Raw genomic sequence first — 23,254 nt, forward strand, 5'->3', positions numbered from 1 at the left:
GTGCACATAGATAGAATCAGACTGAAAAAAGTTTGCCTTCCCCTTTCCCCTCCATTACTCTATCCAGCCTGTGGTGGTGCACTTCCTGTTGTGAGGTCATCAATCACTGCCTGTGTGCCCCACTCGAAGTTTGAGAATCTGACCAATTCCTAAATAGTTATTTCGTATTTTAGAAATGTTAATTTTAACTACTTGCTATTTCGAATGGACATATCTTTGTACATAAGAATTAGCACTTTCTAAAGACTGAATCCTTAGAAATTATTATTTAGGAGTCAGTTTTTCTTGGATTTAATACAACTAGCTACCAGCCCTATCAATGCTCTCCTCCTAATGTTAAGTTAGATCTGTGGAACTCTCAGGGTCATATACACCTTGCAGGTCTCTCCGAAACCACTCTCACCACACAGAAGGCGGACTTTTTGCAAAAATCTTAGCAAGCCTGAAAGACCTGTGCTGGCTCGCCCTCCCAGTCATGATGTGGTTCATGAAACTTTGCAACGTTACCCAGGTTATCACCATAAAATAAACTGACTACCAGAAAGAGGAAAATGTTCAGTCTTTGAAGGATACATAGAAAATAGAGCTAAATGATAGTGTAGTTGGATATACTAAACATACAGAAAACAGCAAGGCTGAAGAAATGTCTTCTCTTGGGCACAGATATGGAACAATCGTCCACCAATGATATGATATGGGTCAATTTACAACTTTTTAGGATTTTAAAAATTGCTCAGGGAAGAACTAAAAGCCACTAATTCTGCCACTTTCTTCTCTGAATCAATTTCTTCTTTCAGATCGCTAACACTGATTGAGAACTGGCTGCTTGAACTATTTAAATCTCACTAAGTGCAAACCATACTTAAATGTTGTTGTCTGCAAATCTCTCACTCCAGCAGCAACCTCTGGGCAAGCCCTGGATCCCAGAAGACTTACTGTTCTTGCTGATGCATCATTCATTTGCTGAACTCAGGAACTCTGTCACTTTAAACCGTGCCTTAGCCTTAACAACCCCTTCAAAAACAGCACCAGGAACTCTGACTTCTCGTGTCAGAATTGGTTATTATAGGCTTAAAAATTTTGAAATTATTACACTTTTATGATTTCATAAAATATCCATACTCTAACCTGCTGAACCATTTTCACACAAAACCACACCCGGCCAACAGGGGCCCAGCTTGTTCAGTAAGAATAGGGAGGTGAGCTTCAGATTGCCCAACAATCACACTGGAGTACAATGTCAAAATACATTATATGACAAGCAGGGCACGAGAAGGGACTGAAGAGGCAGTGGAAAGGGAGAGGAGGTTGGATTGGCAGGGGTACTAAGTGAATATAACTGTATATTTTCTAAAATAAACAACATTTTTCAAGACTTTAAAAGTATAGAGGGAGAGTGTGTGCGCGTTTACGTATGTGTTTATGTAAAAACAATTTGTGAAACCGATATCTCACCATACACAACTGAAATCATGTGTACCCAACTATTTTCAAGAAAATTAAGTTATTAAGGGGATGTGACACCCCAAACATCCCTCTCCCCTCCCCAAAGCTACACCCCTGCCTGCCAATTTCTGTTCAGTGGAAATGATTTACAGCTCAGCTGGGTCATGAAACTCACAAAAGGAAAAATAAATGATCAGTAGAATTTTCTTTCTTTCACCGCAAATAGAATACTGCACAGTCATTTCACACTGTTAACAGCCTTTTAGATTGAGTGTGAGTGTAGACTTTTATTATACTTTCTTCTGGGGGCTTAAAGCCATTTCATTTGTTTGTTTCAGTGTCATTTAAAAATCCTTGAAATCCTTGCTTGCTACTGGGCAGTCATGCCTCTTTGTCCCTTCGTTTTCTCTTTGGGAGCAGGGACTAAGTATTGTATAATTAAGCTTTGTCATGTTTGAAGAAAAGTGGCACAGTTATCCCCCAACGTTTTGCCTGGTATCTGATGCTAACGTAACTGAGTGTGTGTTGGGATCATGCTAACCATGCCCCAGCACCTGGTTTCTTGCCCCTAAACTGTACCGCTGCTTTCACAACTGGCACACTGCTAAGTCACTTGCAAAACGTACCAGTGGTACTAAGGGATCTGTGGTCAGAGAGGGTCCCCAAGGGTTGCAACATGTATTATGTCTCGGTAAGGACCCCTCACGAAACACATGCACACTGCCATTGCAGATTGTGTGTGTTAGTAGGGGAAAAAAGGTAAAGCCAACATGGCATCCCTCCTGTGGCATAGGTAAGTCACCCCTCTAGCAGACCTTACAGCCCTAAGACAAAATGCACTATACCACATGTGAAGGCATAGCTTCATGGGCAATATGCTCCTACAGTGTTTAAGTTCATACTTAGATCTTGTAGGTGAAGTGTAGCCACATTGAGCACATGGGTTGGGAGTTTGTCATTATGAACTTTCACAGCTCCAATGTGCTGGGAAGTTTGGTATCAAATTCTCAGCTCAATAAACCCACACTGATGCTAGTGTTGGATTTATTGTTAAATGCACACAGAGGGCATCTTAGAGATGCCCACTGAAATGCACCAAATGCTATAGTGTGTGGCTGACCGGTCTATGCCAGCCTGCCACTACCAGACGAGTTTCTGACCCATGGGGTGAGAGCCTTTGTGCTCTCTGGAGTCAGGGACGAAGCCTGCTCTGGGTGGAGGTGCTTCACACCTCACCCCTGCAGGAACAGCAACACTTAGCGGTGAGCCTCAAAGGCTCCTGCCTTTTATTTTGCTGCTTCAAGGCACTCCAGCTAATGAAGATGAACAACCCTCGGACCAGGTCCCAATTTTGGCAGCACGTACAGCAGGAAAATTATTAAACACCAAGAGGAGTGTCTACCCCAGCTATGGACCACCCCTAGGGTGCCCGGAGATGAGGTGAAACCCTCCTGGCAGAATCCTCCATCTTGCTTTGAAGGGTGATATGGCCAATAGAGTTAGGAATGTGCCCCCTTCCCAAAGGGAATGGGCACAGGAAGGTGTAGCCAACCTCAGGGTCAGTAGCCACTGGCTACTGACCTCTGTAACGCCCCTAAATCTAGTCTGAACCCTGCCCTTTAGATTCCTGGTGACCTGAAAGAAGAAGATGGACTGCAGAGCCACTACAGCAGAGAAGACTTCAGACAACAACTGACTTGACCCCAGCCCTTACAGCCTGTCCGCAGCTTCAAGATTCCTGCTACAAAAAGGCGACACATCCTGAAAGACCAGCAACCTCTTCAAACCCCCAGAGGACTGTCTGCTTACCCAAGGACCAAGATCTCCCGAGGACAGCGACACTGTCTGAAAAGAAACTTCTAAGAAGAATTCCAGACCCTCCCGATCCGTGCGTCTTGTCCACTCTTGTCCACCCACAGCCCAATTCCAGGTGGCCCCATGGTCCAGAGAAGGTCCCCAGGCGAAACTGACCTCAACTCCACTCTGGGTTGACCCCTCCTGACCAACACAACAACACCTGCAGCCTAAATCCAGAGGACCGCCCCGACTGTGACCAGCTCTGGTGAAGATTTCCCAACGCTTAATGGTATCCCAGCACCCGCAGCCCCCTGGCGTTAGGGAACCCAACTGAGGGTCCAGCAACGTCCAGTAGGCTCTCTACTTACCTGTCCAGGTGACTCCCTGGACCAACTCTGCAGCTTCTTTGTGACCCCGTGGGTCCTCCATTGGAAAGCACTGGGCGCCCAATACTGGGTCTGGTGCTGACCTCATTTCTTGACTGCGTGCACAACAAAAAATGCTTAGCACTACCCTCTGATAAGCCTAACTGCTCGACAACACTACCACAAAAGAGAGCATTAGTATTATCTACTCAGGGGATTGTAAATTGTAAATTTTGCACTTGTATAGCGCACTACTCACCCGTTAGGGTCTCAAGGCGCTGTACTCATACCGCTATGGAACCCCTCCTGGCTTTTCCCTGTGAGGTACCCACTCCTGGGCACCCCCAGGGTGAAGCCAGGCATCCAAGCGCTGTTGGGGCCGTTGTGGAGATTAAGCAAGCTATTGCCCAGAGTTGCAGAGTGGGACTCATTAATTAGATTAGGCACTGAGGCGAGAATTATCTGGTCCAAGGGAATTGAGCCCAAGACCTGCCGAAGCGGGACTTGAACCCTCGTCTTGAGCCAGATCTCGGCCTCAGGGTCTGCCGCTCTCGCTCTGTCACAGTATATCTTACTTTGGTATAGTATATACAGAGCCAGCTCCCTACATTGGTAGATCAGCAGTGGGGTCTACGACGTGGCACTTACCCGACTACTCGCCAATATCTGATCACACAACTAAGTTCCAAAATTGCCTTTAGATTTGAATGATTTTTTAAATGACAATTTTTCCAAATTTAAAAAAACGTCATGCTAGGGCATTGGTTAAGTCCCAGTTAGCATTTACTTTTAAGTTTTAAAAGTTATTACAGTTAAGGGTACTGTAACTAGGAGTGGTCTTAGTTCCTAAAAGAAATCCTCAACCTTAGTAACATAATGAGCAGCTCAGAGGACAGGGTTATGGAGCTCAACCTGACCCATTACCTCCCACTCAAGATGAGAGAGTTAAGATCTCTCTGAAGTCTCAAAAAGATGAAAACTGGTTCCAAGCCTACCAAGACTCTTGGCAGAGTACACAGAGGAACATGCTGCTGAAGAGGATGATGTCCCCTCAGCTGGGGAAGAAGATTGGGATCAGGAGGATGACCTCCGCCCTCCAAACCTAAATGGGGAGGCCAAGGCCACTGTACCCCTGTCCCCAAGGATAGTACTCTCAGCACCTAGACCTTACACAGGTGGGTCAGATTTTACTGGGTCCACTGAGGACAGCCTCAGTGAAAAGGAGAGCCTTTTAGCAAGGTTGGCAAAAAGAATAGCTTTGGCAGATAGACTCCCAGCTATAGACAGCAAGAGAACAGAAATGGGTTTAGCATCCATTTATGGTGGCAGAAACTTAATAACTAGGGAAAGAGAGCAATCTTGTGTCCTCAAGTATGATGATGGTGATGACATCACCAAGGATTCACAGCCTTTGAAAGGGCCTGTGGAATGAGAAGAGTGAAAAAGTCTCACTGGGAAGAACTCCTTTGCGAACTGTTCACTGGTAAGTGTAGGGATAGAATCCTCACACTCACTGGAGCAGATGCAGAGTCTTGTGGCCTTATGAGGGCTACCCTGATTGAGGGCTTTGGCCTCACCACTGAGGAGTTTAGAATTAAATTCAGGGGGCTCACAAAACCTTGAGTCAGTCCTGGATTGACTTCATAATCTACTCAGTGATACATAAAATGGTTGTTTAACTGTGAGTGAAGTGCATGATTATGATGGGCTTTATCACGTGTTTATGAAATAACACATCTTAAGTAATTGCACTAATGAAAGGTTGCATCAATAACCGGTAGACCTAGGACCAATTTCTCCCCAAGAATTGGGAAAGAAGGCAGACCACTGGGTCAAGACTAGGGTGACTGAGCCTTCCCATGGGAAGGGTGGTGAGGCACCTATGGATAAAAGTGAAGGGTCTTCTACAGGCCACAAAAACCTGTTCAGGAGGGTGGGCCCGAGCCGCTTCACAACCCTTTCGTGGGTACAAAGGTAAAAGCTTTGATCCCAAAAAGGCCTGGTGTTTCAACTGTAAACAGAATGGACCCCAAAGTGGAGACCTGGCCTGTCCCAAAATGTATCCCCCTAGTACTGCACCAGCTGGTATAGTAAGTCTTCGAGTGGGATCTACAGTGTGCCTGGAACAAATCAGGGTCCACACTGAAGTTATTTTGGTCTCTGAGGGTGGGGAAGATATTGCCACTCCTGCTGTCTGGCCCCCTAACTTGAACAAATACAGACATAATCCCTTGATTAATAGGACTAGAGTGGAAGCCCTGAGGAATACAAGTGCCAGCGTTAACATGGTGACAGAAAAAATGGTTTTCCCAGGACAGTTCTTCGCTGGACAAACATATCCAGTTACCAATGCTGACAATGTGACTAAGGTCCATCCCATGGCTATGGTGACCATAGAATGGGGTAGGGTTACTGGCCTGAAACAGGTAGTGGTCTCTTCTGCAGTACCAGTTGAATGTCTGTTAGGGAATGATCTGGAGTCCTCAGCAAGGGCTGAGGTAGAACTCAAAATCCATGCAGCCATGCTGGTAATCCCTGAGATGGTGTGTGTGAAAACCAGAGGACAGAGCCAAGCACAGGGTCAAAAAGATGTGTTGGAACCTGTAATAATGGCCCAACCTTACAAGAGAAAGGGCAGGACGACTGAGGGAGCAGCTTCTAAAAAGCAAAAAGCTCAGGACCCCTTTTCCCAGGGAGAGGCGTTATCCACCCTAGAGGGAACTGAGCCCATGGAACTTGAATCTTACTAGGTTGAGCTTTTGGGCCAAGGGGGGCCCTCTACAGAACAGGTGTGCCAAGGACAGAGAACCTGTCCTACTCTTGAATGCCTGTGACAGCAAGCTGCTGCACAGGAGAAGGGAGATGTCAGGCAGCTATCCAAAGGCCCCCATAATTCTACTACTAGTGGTTGGGGTTCCCTTTAAAAGGGTTGGGGTGGACATACTGGGTCTACTTGAATGACCTACAATCTCAGGAAACCACTACATAGTGGTAGTAGTGGATCATGCTACCAGGTATCCTGAAGCAATTTCCCTTAGGTCTACTACAGCTCCTGCAGTAGTCAAAGACCTCATTGGTATCCTTACCAGAATAGGGTTTCCTAATGAGGTGGTTTCTGACAGAGATGCCGATTTGATGTCAGCTTACCTGAAACACATGTGGAATGAGAGTGGTGGCCTACAAGTTCACCACACCATACCATACCATCCACAAACCAATGGACTTGTTGAAAGGTTCAATAAGACATTGAAGGGCATGATCACGGGACTCCCTGAAAAACTCAAAATAAGATGGGATGTCCTTTTGCCATGACTGCTTTTTGCCTATAGAAAGGTGCCTCAGAAGGGAGTAGGGTTTCCCCCTTTGAACCTCTGTTTGACCATCCTGTTAGGAGATCACTTGCTCTTGTGAAAGAGGGTTGGGAGAGACCTCTCCGCGAATCTAAGCAAGATGTGGTGGACTATGCACTGGGTCTACATTCCAGGATTGCAAAGTACATCGAAAAGAATAAAAAAACCTTGAGGCCAGGCAACAGCTCGAGAAGCAGTGTATGAACAAAAGACTGCACTGGTGGAGTTCAAACCAGGGGAGAAGGTGTAGGTTCTGGAACCTGTGGCTATAAGGGCACATTTGGACGGGTGGAGTGGCACTTACCCTATCCTTGAAAATAAAAGTGAGGTGACCTACTTGGTAGACCTGGGCACTAACAGGACACACAAGACGGTGATCTATGTGAACTGCCTAAAACTTTACTGTGACGGCTGATGCAACCATGCTGATGGTTACTGATAAGGATCAGGAAACAAAGAGTGAACCTTCCCCTGACCTCCTCCCTTGCAGTCCTAAAAATGGGTCATTTGATGGAGTTGTCTACTCACACGCCCTTACTGCCCAACAGCAGGTTGACTGCAGGCAAGTACTGCAGCAGCATGCAGGGCTCTTCTCCTTAACCCCGGGACAGACACACTGGTGTACCCATGATGTGGACGCTAATCCAAGATCTATTGGCAGTCTGACCAACTTAAGGAGAGCATCAAAGTTGAAATCAACAAGATGCTGGATTTAGAAGTTATTGTACCTGCAGCAGTATGCAGGACTCTTCTCCTTAACCCCTGGACAGACACATTGGTGTACCCAGGATGTAGACGCAAATTCAAGATCTATTGGCAGTCTGACCAAGTTAAGGACAGCATCAAAGTTGAAGTCAACAAGATACTGGTTTTAGAGGTTATTGTACCCTCTGACAGCCCCAGGGCCAGCCCAGTGGTCTTAATACCCAAGCTTCATCCCTAGGGTGGAAATAAAAAAATAAGGTTCTGTGTGGACTACAGATGTCTCAACTCTGTCACTAAGACAGATGCTCACCCCATATCCAGGGCTGATGAGCTGATAGACAAATTAGGTGCAGCAAAGTTTCTCAGTACTTTTGGCTTGACTGCAGGGTACTGGCAAAGTCGAATGTCACCAGGAGCAAAAGAAAAGACAGCATTCTCCACACCTGATGGGCAGTATCAGTTCACTGTTATGCCCTCTGGTTTAAAGGGCCACCTAGTAGGAAGAGGCCAAGTGCAACCCCTAAAGCCCAAGATCCAGATAATTCTGGACTGGGAAGCTCCTACCACCCAGACTCAAGTCAGGGCATTCCTTGGCTTGACCGGATATTACAGGAGGTTTGTGAAGGGGTATGAGACCATTCTGAGCCCTCAAGAAGATGCTCAGAAACGTAAACTGGACAGTTAGTTGTCAAAAGGCCTTTGACATCCTGAAGGAGGCAATGTTCTCAGCATCAGTTCTCACAGCTCCAGACTACTCTAAGCAGTTCATTGTGTAGACAGATGCCTCTGAACATGGGATAGGAGCAGTCCTGTCCCAAACCAACAATGATGGCCATGACCATTCTGTTGCTTTTATAAACATGAGGTGGCTCCCCAGAGAACAGCGATGGAGTGCCATTGAGAGGGAGGCCTTTACTGTAATTTGATCCCTGAGGAGGTTGAGACCATACTTGTTTAGTACTCCATTGTTCAAATTGACCACAGACCTCTCAGGTGGCTTAAGCAGATGAAAGGTGAGAACCCTAAATGTTTGAGGTGCTCTATCTCCCTACAGGGAATGGACTTTACAGTGGGACACAGACTTTGGACTGCCCATGCCAAGGCAGGTGGACTTTCCAGATTCTTCCAATTGGACAATGAAGACTCTATTGGGAAAGGTTAGTCTCATCGTCTGTGGTTTGGGAGGTGGTTGTGTATGAAAATGCTCCTTTTTGGCATGGTTACCCTCCCACTTTTTGACTGATATCTGATGCTAACAACTGAATGTGTGCCTGGATCCTGCTTACCAGGCCCCAGCACCTGTGTTCTTTCCCCTAAACTGTGCCATTACTTTCACAATTGGCACACCTTTTGCATACAGCTAAGTCCCTTGTAAAAGATACCAGTGGTACCAAGGGCCTTGTGGTTACAGAGGGTCCCCAAGGACTGCAGCATGTTTTATGCCATCCTAGGGACCCCTCACCAAACACATGCATATTGTGTGTGTTGGTGGGGAGGAAAAGGTAAAGTCGACATGGCATCCCTCTCTGGGTGCCATGCCCACAAAACACTTTCTGTGTCATAGGTAAGTCTCCCCTCTAGCAGGCCTTACAGCCCTGAGGCAGGGTGCACTATACCACAGATGAAGGCATAGCTGCATGAGCAATATGCCTCTACAGTGTCTAAGTCCATTCTTAGACCCTATAGGTGCAGTGTAGCCATATCGAGCACATGGGTTGGGAGTTTGTCATTATGAACTCCACATTTCCATGATGGCTTCAATGAATGCTGGGAAGTTTGGTATCAAACTTCTTAGCTCAATAAATTCACACTGATGCAAGTGTAGGATATATTGTAAAATGCACACAGAGGGCATCTTATTGATGCCCCCTGAAATTCACCCAACTACGTTCCAGCCTGCCACTACCAGACAAGTTTATGACCCCATAGAGTGAGAGCCTTTTGTGCTCTCAGGAGTCAGGAACAAAGCCTGCTCTGGATAAAGGAACTTCACACCTCCCACCTGCAGGAACAGCAACACTTGGCGGTGAGCCTCAGAGGCTCCTACCTTTTGTTTTGGCGGCAGGTACGGCAGGAAAATTAGTAAACACCAGGAGGAGTGTCCACCCCAGCTGGGACCACCCCTGGGTGCCCTGAGATGAGGTGAAACCCTCCTGGCAGAATCCTCCATCTTGCTTTGAAGGGTGATAGCCAATAGGGTTACGAATGTGCCTCCCTCCTCAAAGGGGAAGGGCACAGGAAGGGTGTAGCCACCCTCTGGCTCAGTAGCCATTGGCTACTGCCTTCTGACCTCTGTAACACCTCTAAATCCAGTATTCAGGGGCACTCCTGAACCTCGCTCTTCAGATTCCTGGCGACCTGAAAGAAGGACTAAAGAACCGTTCCAGCAGAGAAGACTCCAAACGACAACTAACTTGGCCCTAGCCCTACTGGCCTGTCTGCAGCTTCGAGACTCCTGCTACAAAAGCCAATGCATCGTGCAGGACCAGTGACCTCTACAAACCACCATAGGACTGTCTGCCCACCCAAGGACCAAGATCTCCACAGATCCCGTATCCGCGAGCCCTGTCCACTCTGCAACCGATGCCCACTGTCCAAGTCCAGGTGGCCCACTGGTCCAGAGAAGGTCCCCAGGCAATACCGACCTCGAGCCCACCCTGAGTTGACCCCTCCTGACAAATACGACGACGCCTGCAACCTAAATCCAAAGGAAACCCACCCCCCCCCCCCAGCCCTCCTACCCCGACAGGCTCCGGTGAAGATTTTCCAATGCCTAAAGGTACCCCTGCACCCACAGTCCCCTGGCCTTGGGGGACCCAACTGACAGTCTTGTGGGCTCTCTAATTACCTGTCCAGCTGTTGGTCTTCTTCAGCCGCCTCCTTGGACCAACCCTGCAGCCTCTTCCTGAAACCCAGAGTTCCTCCATTGTAAAGCACTGGGCACCTGATTCTGTGTTTGCACCTTGCACTCGACCAGCCCCGTGCCGCTGAGGGTGTGTGTTTGGTGCTGACCTGTGGCCCCTCCGGTACTGATCTAAACCCCTCAGGTCTGTGCCCTGAAGTCACAGGTACTTACCTGCAACCTGTTTCTTTTGATGTGCCCCCAGTCTCCATAGGAGAAACGTTGCCCTGTCAACACTGTAACCCCTGAAGACTGGGATCATAAGTCAAGTACTTAAATGCAAACTGTGTTGTTATTTTTCCTCCCCTAGAACTGCATTGTTTTCTATGAAATTTGCACTGCCTGCTTTTGAAATTGAAAAGTATTACTTACCTGAAACTGTTTTATCTGTGAATTCGAAAACAAAGTGTATTTGATACTTGAAAGTGATACATTCTTGAAACTGTACTTACCTGCAACAAAGATCGTTTTGGTTCTAGAAGTAACAAAGAACAAGTTACTTACCTTCAGTAACGCTTTTTCTGGTGGATACAGTAGCTACCTGTGGATTCCTCAACTTATGAATTCTCCCAATGTGCCAGCATTCAATGATAATTTTCTTCCTAGCTCCCACTTCGACGTGGACGTCACAATTGCACAGCTCCGCACGCGACTCCGTCTGACGTCACCGTGGCAATAAGAAGTCCTTGCAGGCGTGCTGACGTCAGTTTCACCATTTTTTACGTGCCTTGGAGGCTAACAGGTGAATACCGACCTCACATGCAAAATACATACCAATGCAAAAATAAACCCCCAATATCAGGTTATATAAAAACACCAAAACATATACACCATCCATTTAAAAAGAAGTCTTGGTATGACGGGAAAGGCGAAGGGGAGGTGGGTAGGACTGTGAGGAATCCACAGGTAGCTACTGTATCCACCAGAAAAAGCGTTAACGAAGGTAAGTAACTTGTTCTTCTGATGGACAAAACTACCTGTGGATTCCTCACCTTATTAATAGAATCCCAAAGCAGTCTCGCACTTGGGAGTTGGGTGCCTGGACGGTCAAACCAAGAAATCCTGCAAAACAGAACGCGCAAAATGACCGTCCCTCCTGACTTCCGATTCTAAGCAATAATGCTTCGCGAAAGTGTGATGGGAGACCAAGTTGCGGCCTTACAATTTTCAGCAACTGGGACGCCTCTAGCCAAGGCCGAAGTGGCAGACTTAGCCCTGGTGGAATGGGCCCTAATACCCTCAGCTGGAACCTTCTGTGCTAGTGAATAACAAATCTTTATGCAAAGAATGACCCACCTGGAAAGGGTACCTTTGTGGACGGCCTTGCCCTTCACCTTGCTCACATATCAAACAAAGAGTTGATCATCAACTCGAAAGTCTCTTGTCCTCTCAATGCAGAAATTTAGAGCCCTTCTTGGATCCAAGGGAATAAGTCTTTCCTCCTCCTTTAATTATAACCATAGGGGACTTAAAGAAGGAAGGCTGATCAAGAAGGCAAAGAAAGGCCGACAGCGCTGACAAATAGCCCTTAACTGTAGACGCTGCACTACCCTTCTGTGCCAAGGAAAGAGCTAAAAGCAAAATATCAGACAGATGGGGCTTCAAGGGATCAATCTGTCTCTCTTCACACCAGGCAACAAATTTTGCCCATCCCCCGGCATAGACAGTCTTGGTGTAGTGTCGCCTGGCCGATAAGATAACATCCACCACTTCTGGAGGGAGAGAAAATGAAATCAGATTGCCCCGTTCAATCTCCAGGCATGTAGGTGCAGGCTCTCAAAGTGGGGGTGTAGAACATGCCCCTGCGACTGCGAGAGGAGGTCTACCCTGTAAGGGAGATGGATCGGAAGGCACAGTGAGAGTTGGAAAAGCTCTGTGTACCACACCCTTTTTGGCCAATCCAGGGATATTAAAATGACTTGAGCCCGATCTTGGCGAATCTTCCTCAGAACCCAAGGAATCAAGGATATGGGGTAAACACGTAAAGCAACTGGTCGCACCAAGACATCTGAAACGCGTCCCCCAGTGCCCCCTGCACTGGATACTGGAGGCTGCAGAACGATGGGCAGTGCGCGTTCTCCTGAGTGGCAAACAGGTCTACCTGTGGAAATCCCCACATCCGGAAGATGTGAAGAACCAGGTCCAGATGAAGACGCCATTCGTGATCGGCTGAGAAAAGCCGACTGAGAATGTCCACACGTACGTTGAGAACCCCAGCCAGATAGTTTACTATTACGCAATCCGATGGTCCTGCACGCAGGACCAGAGCTGCAGAGCCTCTCGGCAGAGAAAATACGACCCTACTCCTCCCTGCTTGTTGATGTACCACATCGCAGTAGTGTTGTCCGTCAAGACCTGAACTGACTGACCGCGAAGGGCCGGGAGGAAGACTTTGAGAGCCTGACGTATTGCCTGCAATTCCAACAAATTGATGTGAAACATCTGTTCCACTGGAGACCAATGACCTTGACCTCCAGCTCCCCCAGATGAGCTTCCCACCCTAGAGTGGAAACATCCGTTATGACCGTGGCCATCAGTGATGGTAGAGAAAATGGCCTTCCTTGGGAAAGGTTGCCGTCCACAGCCCACCATCGTAGATCCGCTGCAGCGACTCTGGAGACCGTTATCGACTCCTCGAGATCCCCTCTGTGTTGAAACCACTGCCTGCGGAGGCACCACTGGATAGCCCTCATGTGCCAATGTGTATGAGTGACCAACAGAATGCATGAAGCGAACAGACCGAGCAGACGTAGGACCTTGAGGACTGAAACAGCCGCTCCCTTTTGAAACATTGGAATCAACGCCTGAATGTCCTGTATCCTCTGAGGAGGAGGAAAGGCCTAATCCAATGATGTGTCCAGTACTGCCCCTATGAACAGGAGGTGCTGAGAAGGCTCCAGGTGACATTTGGGCACATTTACCGAAAAGCCCAGGTTGAACAACAACTGGGTTGTCATTTGCAAGTGAAGCAGTACAAGCTCTGGGGACCAAGCTTTGATCAGCCAATCGTCCAGGTAAGGGAATAAAGATATTCCCTTCCTTCTGAGGGCTTCTGCAACCACTGCCATCACCTTCGTGAAGACTCGAGTGGCAGAAGTAAGACCAAAAGGAAGGACCACAAACTGGTAGTGTTGCGACCCTACCACAAACCGAAGATACTTCCTGTGTAACTTCAGAATAGGGATATGAAAATAAGCATCCTGCAAGTCGACAGACACCATCCAGTAACCTTTTATTAAAGCATGAAGCACCTGTGCTAGGGTCAGCATGTTGAACTTTTCCTGTTTGAGGAACCAATTCAAAATCCTCGGATCCAGGATAGGCCTCGATCGACTATCCTTTTTGGGAATCAGAAAATACCTTGAATAGCATTCCTGACCCTTTTCCTGCTTTAGAACCAACTCCACATCACCCTTTAAAAAAAGGTCCTGCACCTTCTGCTGAACGAATGACGGGGAAGGATGGAAGGGGGAAGCTCTCGAAAAAGAAGGGCATAACCTTTCCCCACAATATTCAGCACCCAATAGTCCGATGTGATTAACTCCCACTCGTGGAGAAAATGAAATGGCTTTCCCCTTATGGGAGAAGTATGATGCAAGATGGAGAGAAAATTTGGGCTGCTTTCTTTTGCTTCCCAGAGGAAGAGGATGAGACGGGGGGATGCTGAGTGGCTCCTCACGCTCTAACCCTCCCCCACCCTCTATAAGACCTAGAGAGAGGGTTGGCAGGCTGCTGCACGCTGGACTGTGGCCTCCCACGAAAAGAGGACCCACAGGCAAAACCCCAGAACCTCTGAAAAGATCTTAAGAGTGTGGACGCTGAAGCCTGGAGTCCCAAGGACTTTGCAGTAGCCCTGCTGTCTTTAAAATGCTCCAAAGTTGAGTCGGCTTTGGACCCAAACAGCTTCTCGCCATCAAATGGAAGGTCCTTCAGAGCTGTCTGATCATCCATGGAGAAGCCAGAAGACCTGAGCCACGCATGCCTCCTGGTTACCACTGAAGTGCCCATTGCCCTGGCAACCGAATCTACTGTATCCAAACTAGACTAAATAACCTGCTTGGCCGCCGCTTGACTGTCCAGCAGGAGTTCATCAAAATGCCCCTGCACATCCTGAGGCAAGCTTGGCACAACAGCTCTTGCTGTGTCCATCAGGGCATGAATATACCTCCCCAGCACACAGGTAGCATTGACAGACTTCAAGGCCATACTGCACGAGGAGAAATCCTTCTCTGGTGTTTGCCCCATTCGCTTAGACTCTCTGATGGAGTAGCAGGGAACGAACCAGGTGCAAATCGGGCAGAACAAGAGGCTTGCACCGCCAAGCTCTCAGGTGTTGGATGCTGAGACAGTATCTGTGGATCCCCTGGAGCAACTCTGTACCTCCTAGCCATAGTCTTGGAAACTGCTGGAGTCATGATAGGCTTCCTCCAAATGTCTAGAATGGGCTCAGTAAGGGCATCATTAAAAAGGAGGAGGGGCTCAGAAGACGTAGCGGAAGGATGTAACACCTCAGTCAGAATGTTCGTCTTCGCCTCCGATGCTGGTAAAGGAAGGTCCAAAAACTCAGCAGACTTTCTTATCACGCTGTGGTAAGATGCTGCCTCCGCTGGGAGCTCACCAGGGGATGAAAAATCCCACTCAGGGGATGTATCCATGTCACTTGCAGAGTTCAGGCCCTGAAATTCACCCATAGGCTCAGGAATCTCCTCCTCCTCCAACTGCTGTGTGCCGATACTCCTGCTCCTCCAAGACCCTCAAGGCCCTCCTTCTCGACCTCAGTCTGGCCTCTAAATGCGTCATCGCCAGGGAATTAGCCGACGCCGACTTCAAAGCAGATGGCCTCTCCGGCGGGGAGACACTGTGGCCTGATCAGGATCCATCCGGCATCGACTCCATTGGTGCCGCCGGCAACATCATCCTGGGTGATGACGTCGTCAGCGCCGAAACAGCACCTTCACCTGGACAGAAGGGTACAAACGGGGCCTGTTTGTACGGCGCCGCCGAACCAAGGGTGAAAGCTAATGGACCCGTGGGACCAGCCGGTACACCAGCAGGGGCCATAGCTCTGTTGAAAATGCTAAACATAACATTGAGGAATGCTGATGGATCTGCGCTTGAACCGAATCCGAAGCCTGCACACCCGACTCCTGACCATGGGTGGACACAGGAGAAAAGTGAGCCGGAGGGCTCGCCGGGGACCCGAAGATCTCTATCAACATTGGCGCTGGAGAAGCCTGTGGACTATGAGGCTGAGGAGTCACCATTGGACTGACCTCCCATGCAGTACGGTGCCGCTTCAGAGACCGATCCCTGGAATAACGGCTTCGAGAATTGTGCCAGCGCTGCTTCTTATGCGACCTCGAGGACTTATGCGAAGATTAATCCCTCACCTTAGATCTTCAATGACCCTTATGGTCCTTCTTAGGTTTTGCCAAGAAGAGCTTAGCCTTTCTCTCCTTCAAGGCATTGGGGTTGATCCGCTGGAAGGACACACACCCCTCCACGTCATGGTCCGAGCTCAGGCACCACAAGCAGTTCTCATGAGGATCTGTAACCGACATGCGACCCCACACTCATGACAAGGCTTAAAGCCCGATTTTTTTCGGTGGTGACATTGTAACAACAACACATCCTTGAGACAGTAACTGTTCAAGAGGTAGGAAAAACCGCTAGCGCCGAATTCGCGTAAAAAAGGGAACTGACGTCAGCACACCAGCAAGGACTTCTTATTGCCACAAAGACGTCAGACGGAGTTGTGTGCGGAGCTGTGCACTTGTGACGTGCTCGTCGACGTGGGAGCTAGGAAGAAACTTTCTGTTAAAAGCTGGCGCATAGGGAGAATTCATAAGGCGAGGAATCCACAGGTAGTTGTATCCATCAGAAGTATATTTTTTATACATAATCATTGGACAGGAGTTATTCATTGACTATGTGCCTCTTTTCTTGACTGTGTATGTATAACAGATGCTTAGCACTACTCTCTGATAAGCCTAACTTCTCAACCACACTACCACAAAAGAGAGCAACAGTATCATCATCTTTAGGCTATGTTAAGCGTCTTGGGATCCACTGGACTCTGTGCACACTATACCTTAATTTGGTATAGTATATACAGAGCCAGCTTCCTACAGTGTTTATCTGTTCTTTGGGGGTCTTTTTTCTTGGTTTCCTGCACCTGTGAGTCAATGTGTTTACAATGCTGAGCTCAGGGGCACTGTACACACACCCTACTGCTTTGCCCGTAGAGTTTAATTCACAATCCCCCATTGTTAACTCTTGTGCCACTGTGGCCGCTTGCCCCGTACCACCTTGTTTTCTTATGCTTTGCAGTTTCGCGCTCACATGGTATGTTTCTTAATCTTCCTTGTTTTCGGGCATCTTGCTGTTCCTTAAGCCACATCCTCTCCCTTAGAGTTCTTTGTCCAGTGCTAGTTGGGGCAGTCTGGGAATGACTCCGTTTTTTTTTTTTACATCGAGCATAGAAGCTTGCAAACAATGCTCTTCTTGACATGTTGTAATCTATTCCGAGTGCTTTAACCACGCTCATCTCATGCCCATCACTTTAATTTGTTCCTGGGCCTACCTTTCAAATACCCCTTGATGTCGTTGGTAAATGCTTTATGTTTGTCCCCCCTTGAGGCTGTTTTGTTACTGCCTTAGAGACTGACCCTGTTACACAGATTATTGCACGATCGGCCAGATAGCTTCTTGTCGGCGCACTATTTTTTCTTTTGTCTCGCCGCTTCGCTCATGGCGCTATGTTCTTTCATTGTCTTCCTTGGTTTCGGGCATCTTGCTGTTTCTTTGTGATGTCTGTGGGGGGCTTTTTTTTGTTGAAGTTTTATATAGCTGGAACTCGATACAAAGGTATTACAGTGCTTTACATGAGCACGAGTTACATTACACAAGAACACACTCTTTTTTGGTAGCAAGGGGAGATTAAGTGACTTGCCCAGAATCACAGTATATTGAGCCGGCGACGAGACTTGAACTGTGTTCCCCAGCTCCAAAGTCGGCAGCTCTCATCCTTGCGCCACATCCTCTCCCCCAGGGTACTTTGTCTGGTGTGGGTTGGGGCTGTCTGGGATTAACTATTTTTTTTTTAATACAGCACTTGGTAATACACGTTCTGCCATTTCATAGCGATGCCAAGCAAGTGCCATTCTTAACAAAAATGCTATAATTCATTTGCATCGACCTTACAGAGATGAAGAGGTGAAAAAGCTATGTCAGGATTGTAATCTGTGACATTCTCGTTCTGTCAAGACCTCTGCAGTGGGTGCACTAACCAACTGAGGGCAAAATAAAATAGCATTTAGATGTAAACTGGGCCTCTTTAAATAGAGTTCAGATTATAGAGGCAGCCATTTTCCTAACCCTGCAGCGCAAAGAAGCTAACACAAGGGTGCCAAAGTGAGAGGAACACCATAACATTGGGCCCAAAAGTGGAGCAAACTCCATCACTTCCTTCTCTCAGAATTCACTGGTGTCATGGTTTTGATCACAGTCCCCTCACAGGTACCACGACCTTGCAGATGCCACTTCTGGAAGTGCTGTCTAAAACAGCTCTTGAATGGCACTGCTTCCTGTTTGAAGAAGCCCAACCTCAAATACCCCCACAGTCGCTGTCAAAGGCGCAGAGCACTTGCCTATCACCCTCTGCACTCCTGTGTATAATGATCCATGCATTGTCTGTCACAGTCCGGTAATGTTCAACCTGCTCGCCTCTCTTCCTACCCCAGGCTTCATGTAACCAATCCACTAAGTTCCCATGCACCATTTGATGTAAACTCTATGCATTATTTCTGATTGCAGTGGTTACCAAGTACATGGAAAATCAATGTCAAGAAAATGTCTTTCTGACCTTATCAAGTGGCCCTTTTCTCACTCCTGCTTATACTGGTGTTCCTCCCAGTGCTTCACCACACCTCCCCATGTCTATGGTTATATATGTGTGTTAGTTCACATGTGTACAAACACCTAAAACTACATCTCAAAGTCAATCCTGGACAGTAACAGTGAAGGCTCCATGAGCAGGAGATGTTTTAAACAGGAGAACTGTTGTTTCACAAACTGTGGCCACCAGGCCCAGTCACTGCTTGTACTTATGTAACCCAGTGTTGTTGTGACTGAAGTATTTTTAGTATAAGTCAACAAACAAGCAGGATCTATGCCAGGCTTGCAGGATAACCACTGTGTAAAGGAGTTCCATATAAATTATATGCAGGTAATTTATCTTATTGTGGGTATCAAGAAACTCTGACATAGATTTGGACCTACCTTGGATTCCCTAAAAAAACATATATTTGAATGCTTTTCTTAGTCTGAAAAAATGCCAATGAACCAGCCCTGTAGGAGCCTCACTGGGCACCACTGGTCTAGGCGAAAAAACACTGTATCGTCCAAGCCCAGGCTCCCCCTCTACTCTGAGTGTTCCAGATGGCAACGCCAAGACTTCAAATTTTGAATAGCCACCCCAACAGAGGTAATTCTCACTTCAAAAAAATCAGCCAGTGCACAAATGTAAGCATCGAAAAGGCACCATCAAGGCGAGTCAGGTACACGTCGCTGTTCTACAGAGTCCAGTCCTTAGCCGAGGGCTGTCATAAGACTATTAACCCAAGGCAGTGCTTTAAATGAAAACAGACTACCAGCCCTTCTGTATTTCCATTTAAAACACTGACCCAAGGTCACAGATGTCGCCCCTCTGGAACCTATCCTGTCGGCCCATCTACCACTGAAGCTCTGTTTCACCAATCTGCACACATTTGAAGCCTCCTGTTCAGTTAGGCTGCCTCTTCTGTTATTCTCTTTGTACACAGTCAATGTTTTTAAACGTTAGGCTGGTATTGCCAATGTAGAAGAATAATTATTTTAAAAGTTTAACACACAGACATATATGGCTGCCCCTTTTTCCTTTCTTCTAAATCTTGTGACCCCCCTCATTCTCTGGGTTAAATGCCACAAAGGTGCCTTTTTATGGCTTGTTTGGTGCTATGAAAGTTTTAGGTAAACACACTAGAAAGGGTTGCATATCTCTAGGGTATCACAGCCAGTCTGTACGAATGAGGCTAAAACACTCCCAAGATGGCGGCATTGTTGTGTCCTCTCTCCTGCAGCGACAGGCCTTGGAGGGTTGCTGTGGCACCCAACATACATCCACTACACTCAAAACATATAGTTAAAAGATATTGTCATTTACAATGTCAATAGCCCTAACTCTAAGAAATGTGAGACACCTATATTGTATTGCAAATTACTGTAGTTGCAATTTAATATATTGAATTATACTGAATATTAATATCTTAATTTCACAATTGTACTGCTATTTAATAATAACTTAGCTATACCTTAATTTTCCTCTTTACAACATTTATATTACTTTTAGCCTATTACTAGCGTCTCATTCCATATTCTTTTTTTATATTTTTTTGTTTCCCTGCCACAGTTTTTATTTGTAACTGAAATAATGTTTCTTATTTGTGTTTTTGGTAAGTTCCCCCCTTTGTTTTGTTTATTTTATCTTGTTTTTCCTTATGGGGCTAGGGAGGATAACCCTGTAACCCTATTCTTTTTGTTTCTCCACCTTCATTTTCCTATTGTTATGCTGTCTCTCCCAAGCTACAGAGTGGTCCTTCTTGATACCATTATTTGTTTCTGTTGTTTATTGCATTTTCAAAGTTTACTTGAACAAAGTAATATACTTTTCAAATTCTGATGTTTAGAACCGTCAGGTTTGAAGTGTAACAGTCCAAAGTGGACATTTGTTAGTGTTGAGGTAATACCTTTCCGCAGTTGTGATATACTTTTATTTTTGCATACCCTGCATGACAGTGAGGTGAGGACGAGCGCCAGTATTTATTGGGTATGTTTTTGCCAGTTCTGCCAAGGTTTTAAATTTATTCCAAATGTGATTGGGGTGTTGCCATATTGCTACAGTAACTTTAGGCAATTTAAGAAGATATGCAGGAGTGGGCATGTTGTTTGTTGGCATAGTTGTTGAGCTTGCAACACACACAGCTGTAGTCAGGATAGGTTGTATCCTAGCTACGGCAAGAATAAGTGTACAATTCTATGACTTTGTTTCATCTCAATGTGCCTGAAACTGAAAGTTTGTGAAATTCAAATATGTGTGATATGCATAATGTGCAACGTACTATTCTAACTATATACTTCTACTCCACATCTTCAACGCATCTTCGTTTTGGTAATATGGCCTTAAACTGACTGTACCCACAGCACTGCTCTAAATGCAATACACAGAGCACCTCATGCTCACGATATTCCTTGTAATCTAAAAATATTTTCTTTAAAATGCTCCACTACTCATTCGACCTAGGCCCATGGTATAGCAAATGTCTACCCAGAAAACAGAATCCAATTAAAAGAAAATAATAGAAACTTAATGCACAATTTGTCAAGAAATGCTGAGATAAGGGATGTTTATGTAGGCATTTTGTACAACAGTTAATGTTTATGAAAGGTCAGGAATATTGTAACAGAATACACATTCACAATTACATTATGTACACTGAAGGGAGGGTGATTTTCTGACTGATAGTTATAATCAATATCAGACATGTGCTTACTTTAAAGAACTCTTCCATCAGTGCTTGGTCTGGGTGTATGTCCTTCCAGGAAAGCTTACTGTACTCCCGATGGTAGATGTAGAGAATGAACTCTGGCATATTGGGAACAGCACAGGTTTCACAATAATGCATTAAATGCAACCAAAGAATGCCTCGTTGGCCAGGCAGAAGCTTATCTGCGTAAAGAAAAAGATTACCTTTAAAGTAATATAATCCACAATGAGGATCAGTAACAGAAACCCTTCCATAGGTATCTCCACAGCAAATTGCCGTACAGAAATGTTAATTTAAACACACACTAGCAAGTCTTTATATTCAGTGAACATGCTTCTTTGTAGGTCATAAAGGTTTTATGCTTTTTGATGCTTAGAACATTCATCAAACCTTTAGGTTTCCTAGCTCAAATGCATTATTGCAAATAACTTCAAGATGTGACTAATTTTAATGGTCACTTTCGATAATTAATAATAACACACAACACTTTACAAAATGTTACTAGTTACATTCATACTTTTACATGGATGAGTCGGAGATTATGAATATGCATAACTGAGCATTACTTAAAATGTGGAGCAGTGGATTCTGCTACAGTGTGTTAGAGATATGGACAGTTAAAGACACTGAACTAGTCATCAATCACACATTCAGATTTTTGTGATGGATACATACAGTTTGTACCCTCCATTGAGCAAATTGCTTTAAGTTTGTGTATTCACTGCAAACATTTGTCATGGCCAAGTGAACATTGTTTGCTTCCTCTAATGCAAACTGTTTTTATGGTGGTGAAGAAAATCTATAAACGTTGGTACTGTTTGATTGATGATTTCTTGGTCATTGGAAACATACACCAGGGAATAATAGGAACCCTAGAATTAACCTATAATGGCTTGAATAAACTGAAATAGATTTAGGGACCTATTTAGAGGACACTTCTTGTAATGTACAACACACTGTTGAGTGTAAATATTTTTCGAGTGAAACTCCCAGGACATCGTTACCCCCCTAAAACTCAGAATAGTTTATGACTGTGTTCTGTACTATCTTTTTTTCACAAATTTGGGTTACATAAATTAAATTGTATTTATTTTAATTAAAGTGAAAACTGTAAGCTACAAGTTGGGTTGATTTACAACATTTCACAGAGTAACAGAAACCAAGCAGTATGCACACAAAAAATACGCAAATCATGCACATACAAGCATAATTTCCTTCTCTCATAATAGTCCAGTGAATTGCCTGCATTTCAGAGAATTCATTAGGTTAGTACTAAGGACACAGAATTCAACTTTCTCTTTTTTTTTGCACTTTGAAGATCATTTTATGCGGCGGACAGTGTGGAAGAGGCATGTAACACAATTCCAAAATATCTAGGCATGCACCCACTGAGCAGTCCTCTGGTGAACCAAGGGCATTTAGAAACTACAACAAACAACAAATATACAATAGTGAAACTATTTATAGCATTTTGGATGATTACAGCACATAGAAGGGGGATGATATCATAGTGAAAACATTTATAGCATTCTGGATGGCACCGTTGTTTGATTGACTAAAGATTGTAAATAAAGCCACTGAAAAGAGTGAGGGTCGAATGTTTCTCAGGTTTTTGAGAACTTACAACCTTTCCCCAACAGAACAATTTAACTATTAGACTACCTTGACTAATTTGTATTATATCACTTTACAGCGTAAGCATGCTGGGTATTCATTAGTGAACTTCATAATAGTACACGTGGATCAGGTTAAAATGTTTGAAAGTCGTGAGAGTGCTGCTACATTAAAGACTGTGAACTAGGAATGAACCTATATTTCAGGTAAACAATTATTTGTGGAAAACAGATGGCCTATGTAGAGTTTGGTGGGTGGAATACTCTGGCAAATATTGGTGGATATTCCATCCGCTGTATTACCACTGGAATAGGCTATAATGCACCCGTAATATGGTGGCCAGGGCATCTGTTACTTTTGTGTTGGAGGATCCCACCCGCCACGCTCTAAATAAGGCCCAGAGATATTTTGTATGCACTGGAAATTATTTAATCTATGAGCTAATCAAGATTCTGTTATTGGCAGGCAATTCTCCAGGTGGACGATGAAAGC

At 45.7% G+C, this 23,254-nt stretch overlaps 1 protein-coding gene across 2 annotated transcripts in view; it reads right to left on the reverse strand.

Annotated features, from left to right (window-relative positions):
* EPG5 (ectopic P-granules 5 autophagy tethering factor) overlaps positions 1–23,254 on the reverse strand; it is a 568,130-nt gene that overhangs the window by 108,793 nt on the left and 436,083 nt on the right. For both annotated transcript variants that reach the window (XM_069218853.1, XM_069218854.1), the window contains exon 36: positions 21,155–21,330. In XM_069218853.1, the coding sequence (XP_069074954.1) occupies positions 21,155–21,330 (176 nt within the window). The remainder of the gene's footprint in view (positions 1–21,154; positions 21,331–23,254) is intronic.

Source organism: Pleurodeles waltl, chromosome 1_1 (genome assembly GCF_031143425.1).
Source record: "Pleurodeles waltl isolate 20211129_DDA chromosome 1_1, aPleWal1.hap1.20221129, whole genome shotgun sequence".
Lineage (NCBI taxonomy): Eukaryota > Metazoa > Chordata > Amphibia > Caudata > Salamandridae > Pleurodeles > Pleurodeles waltl.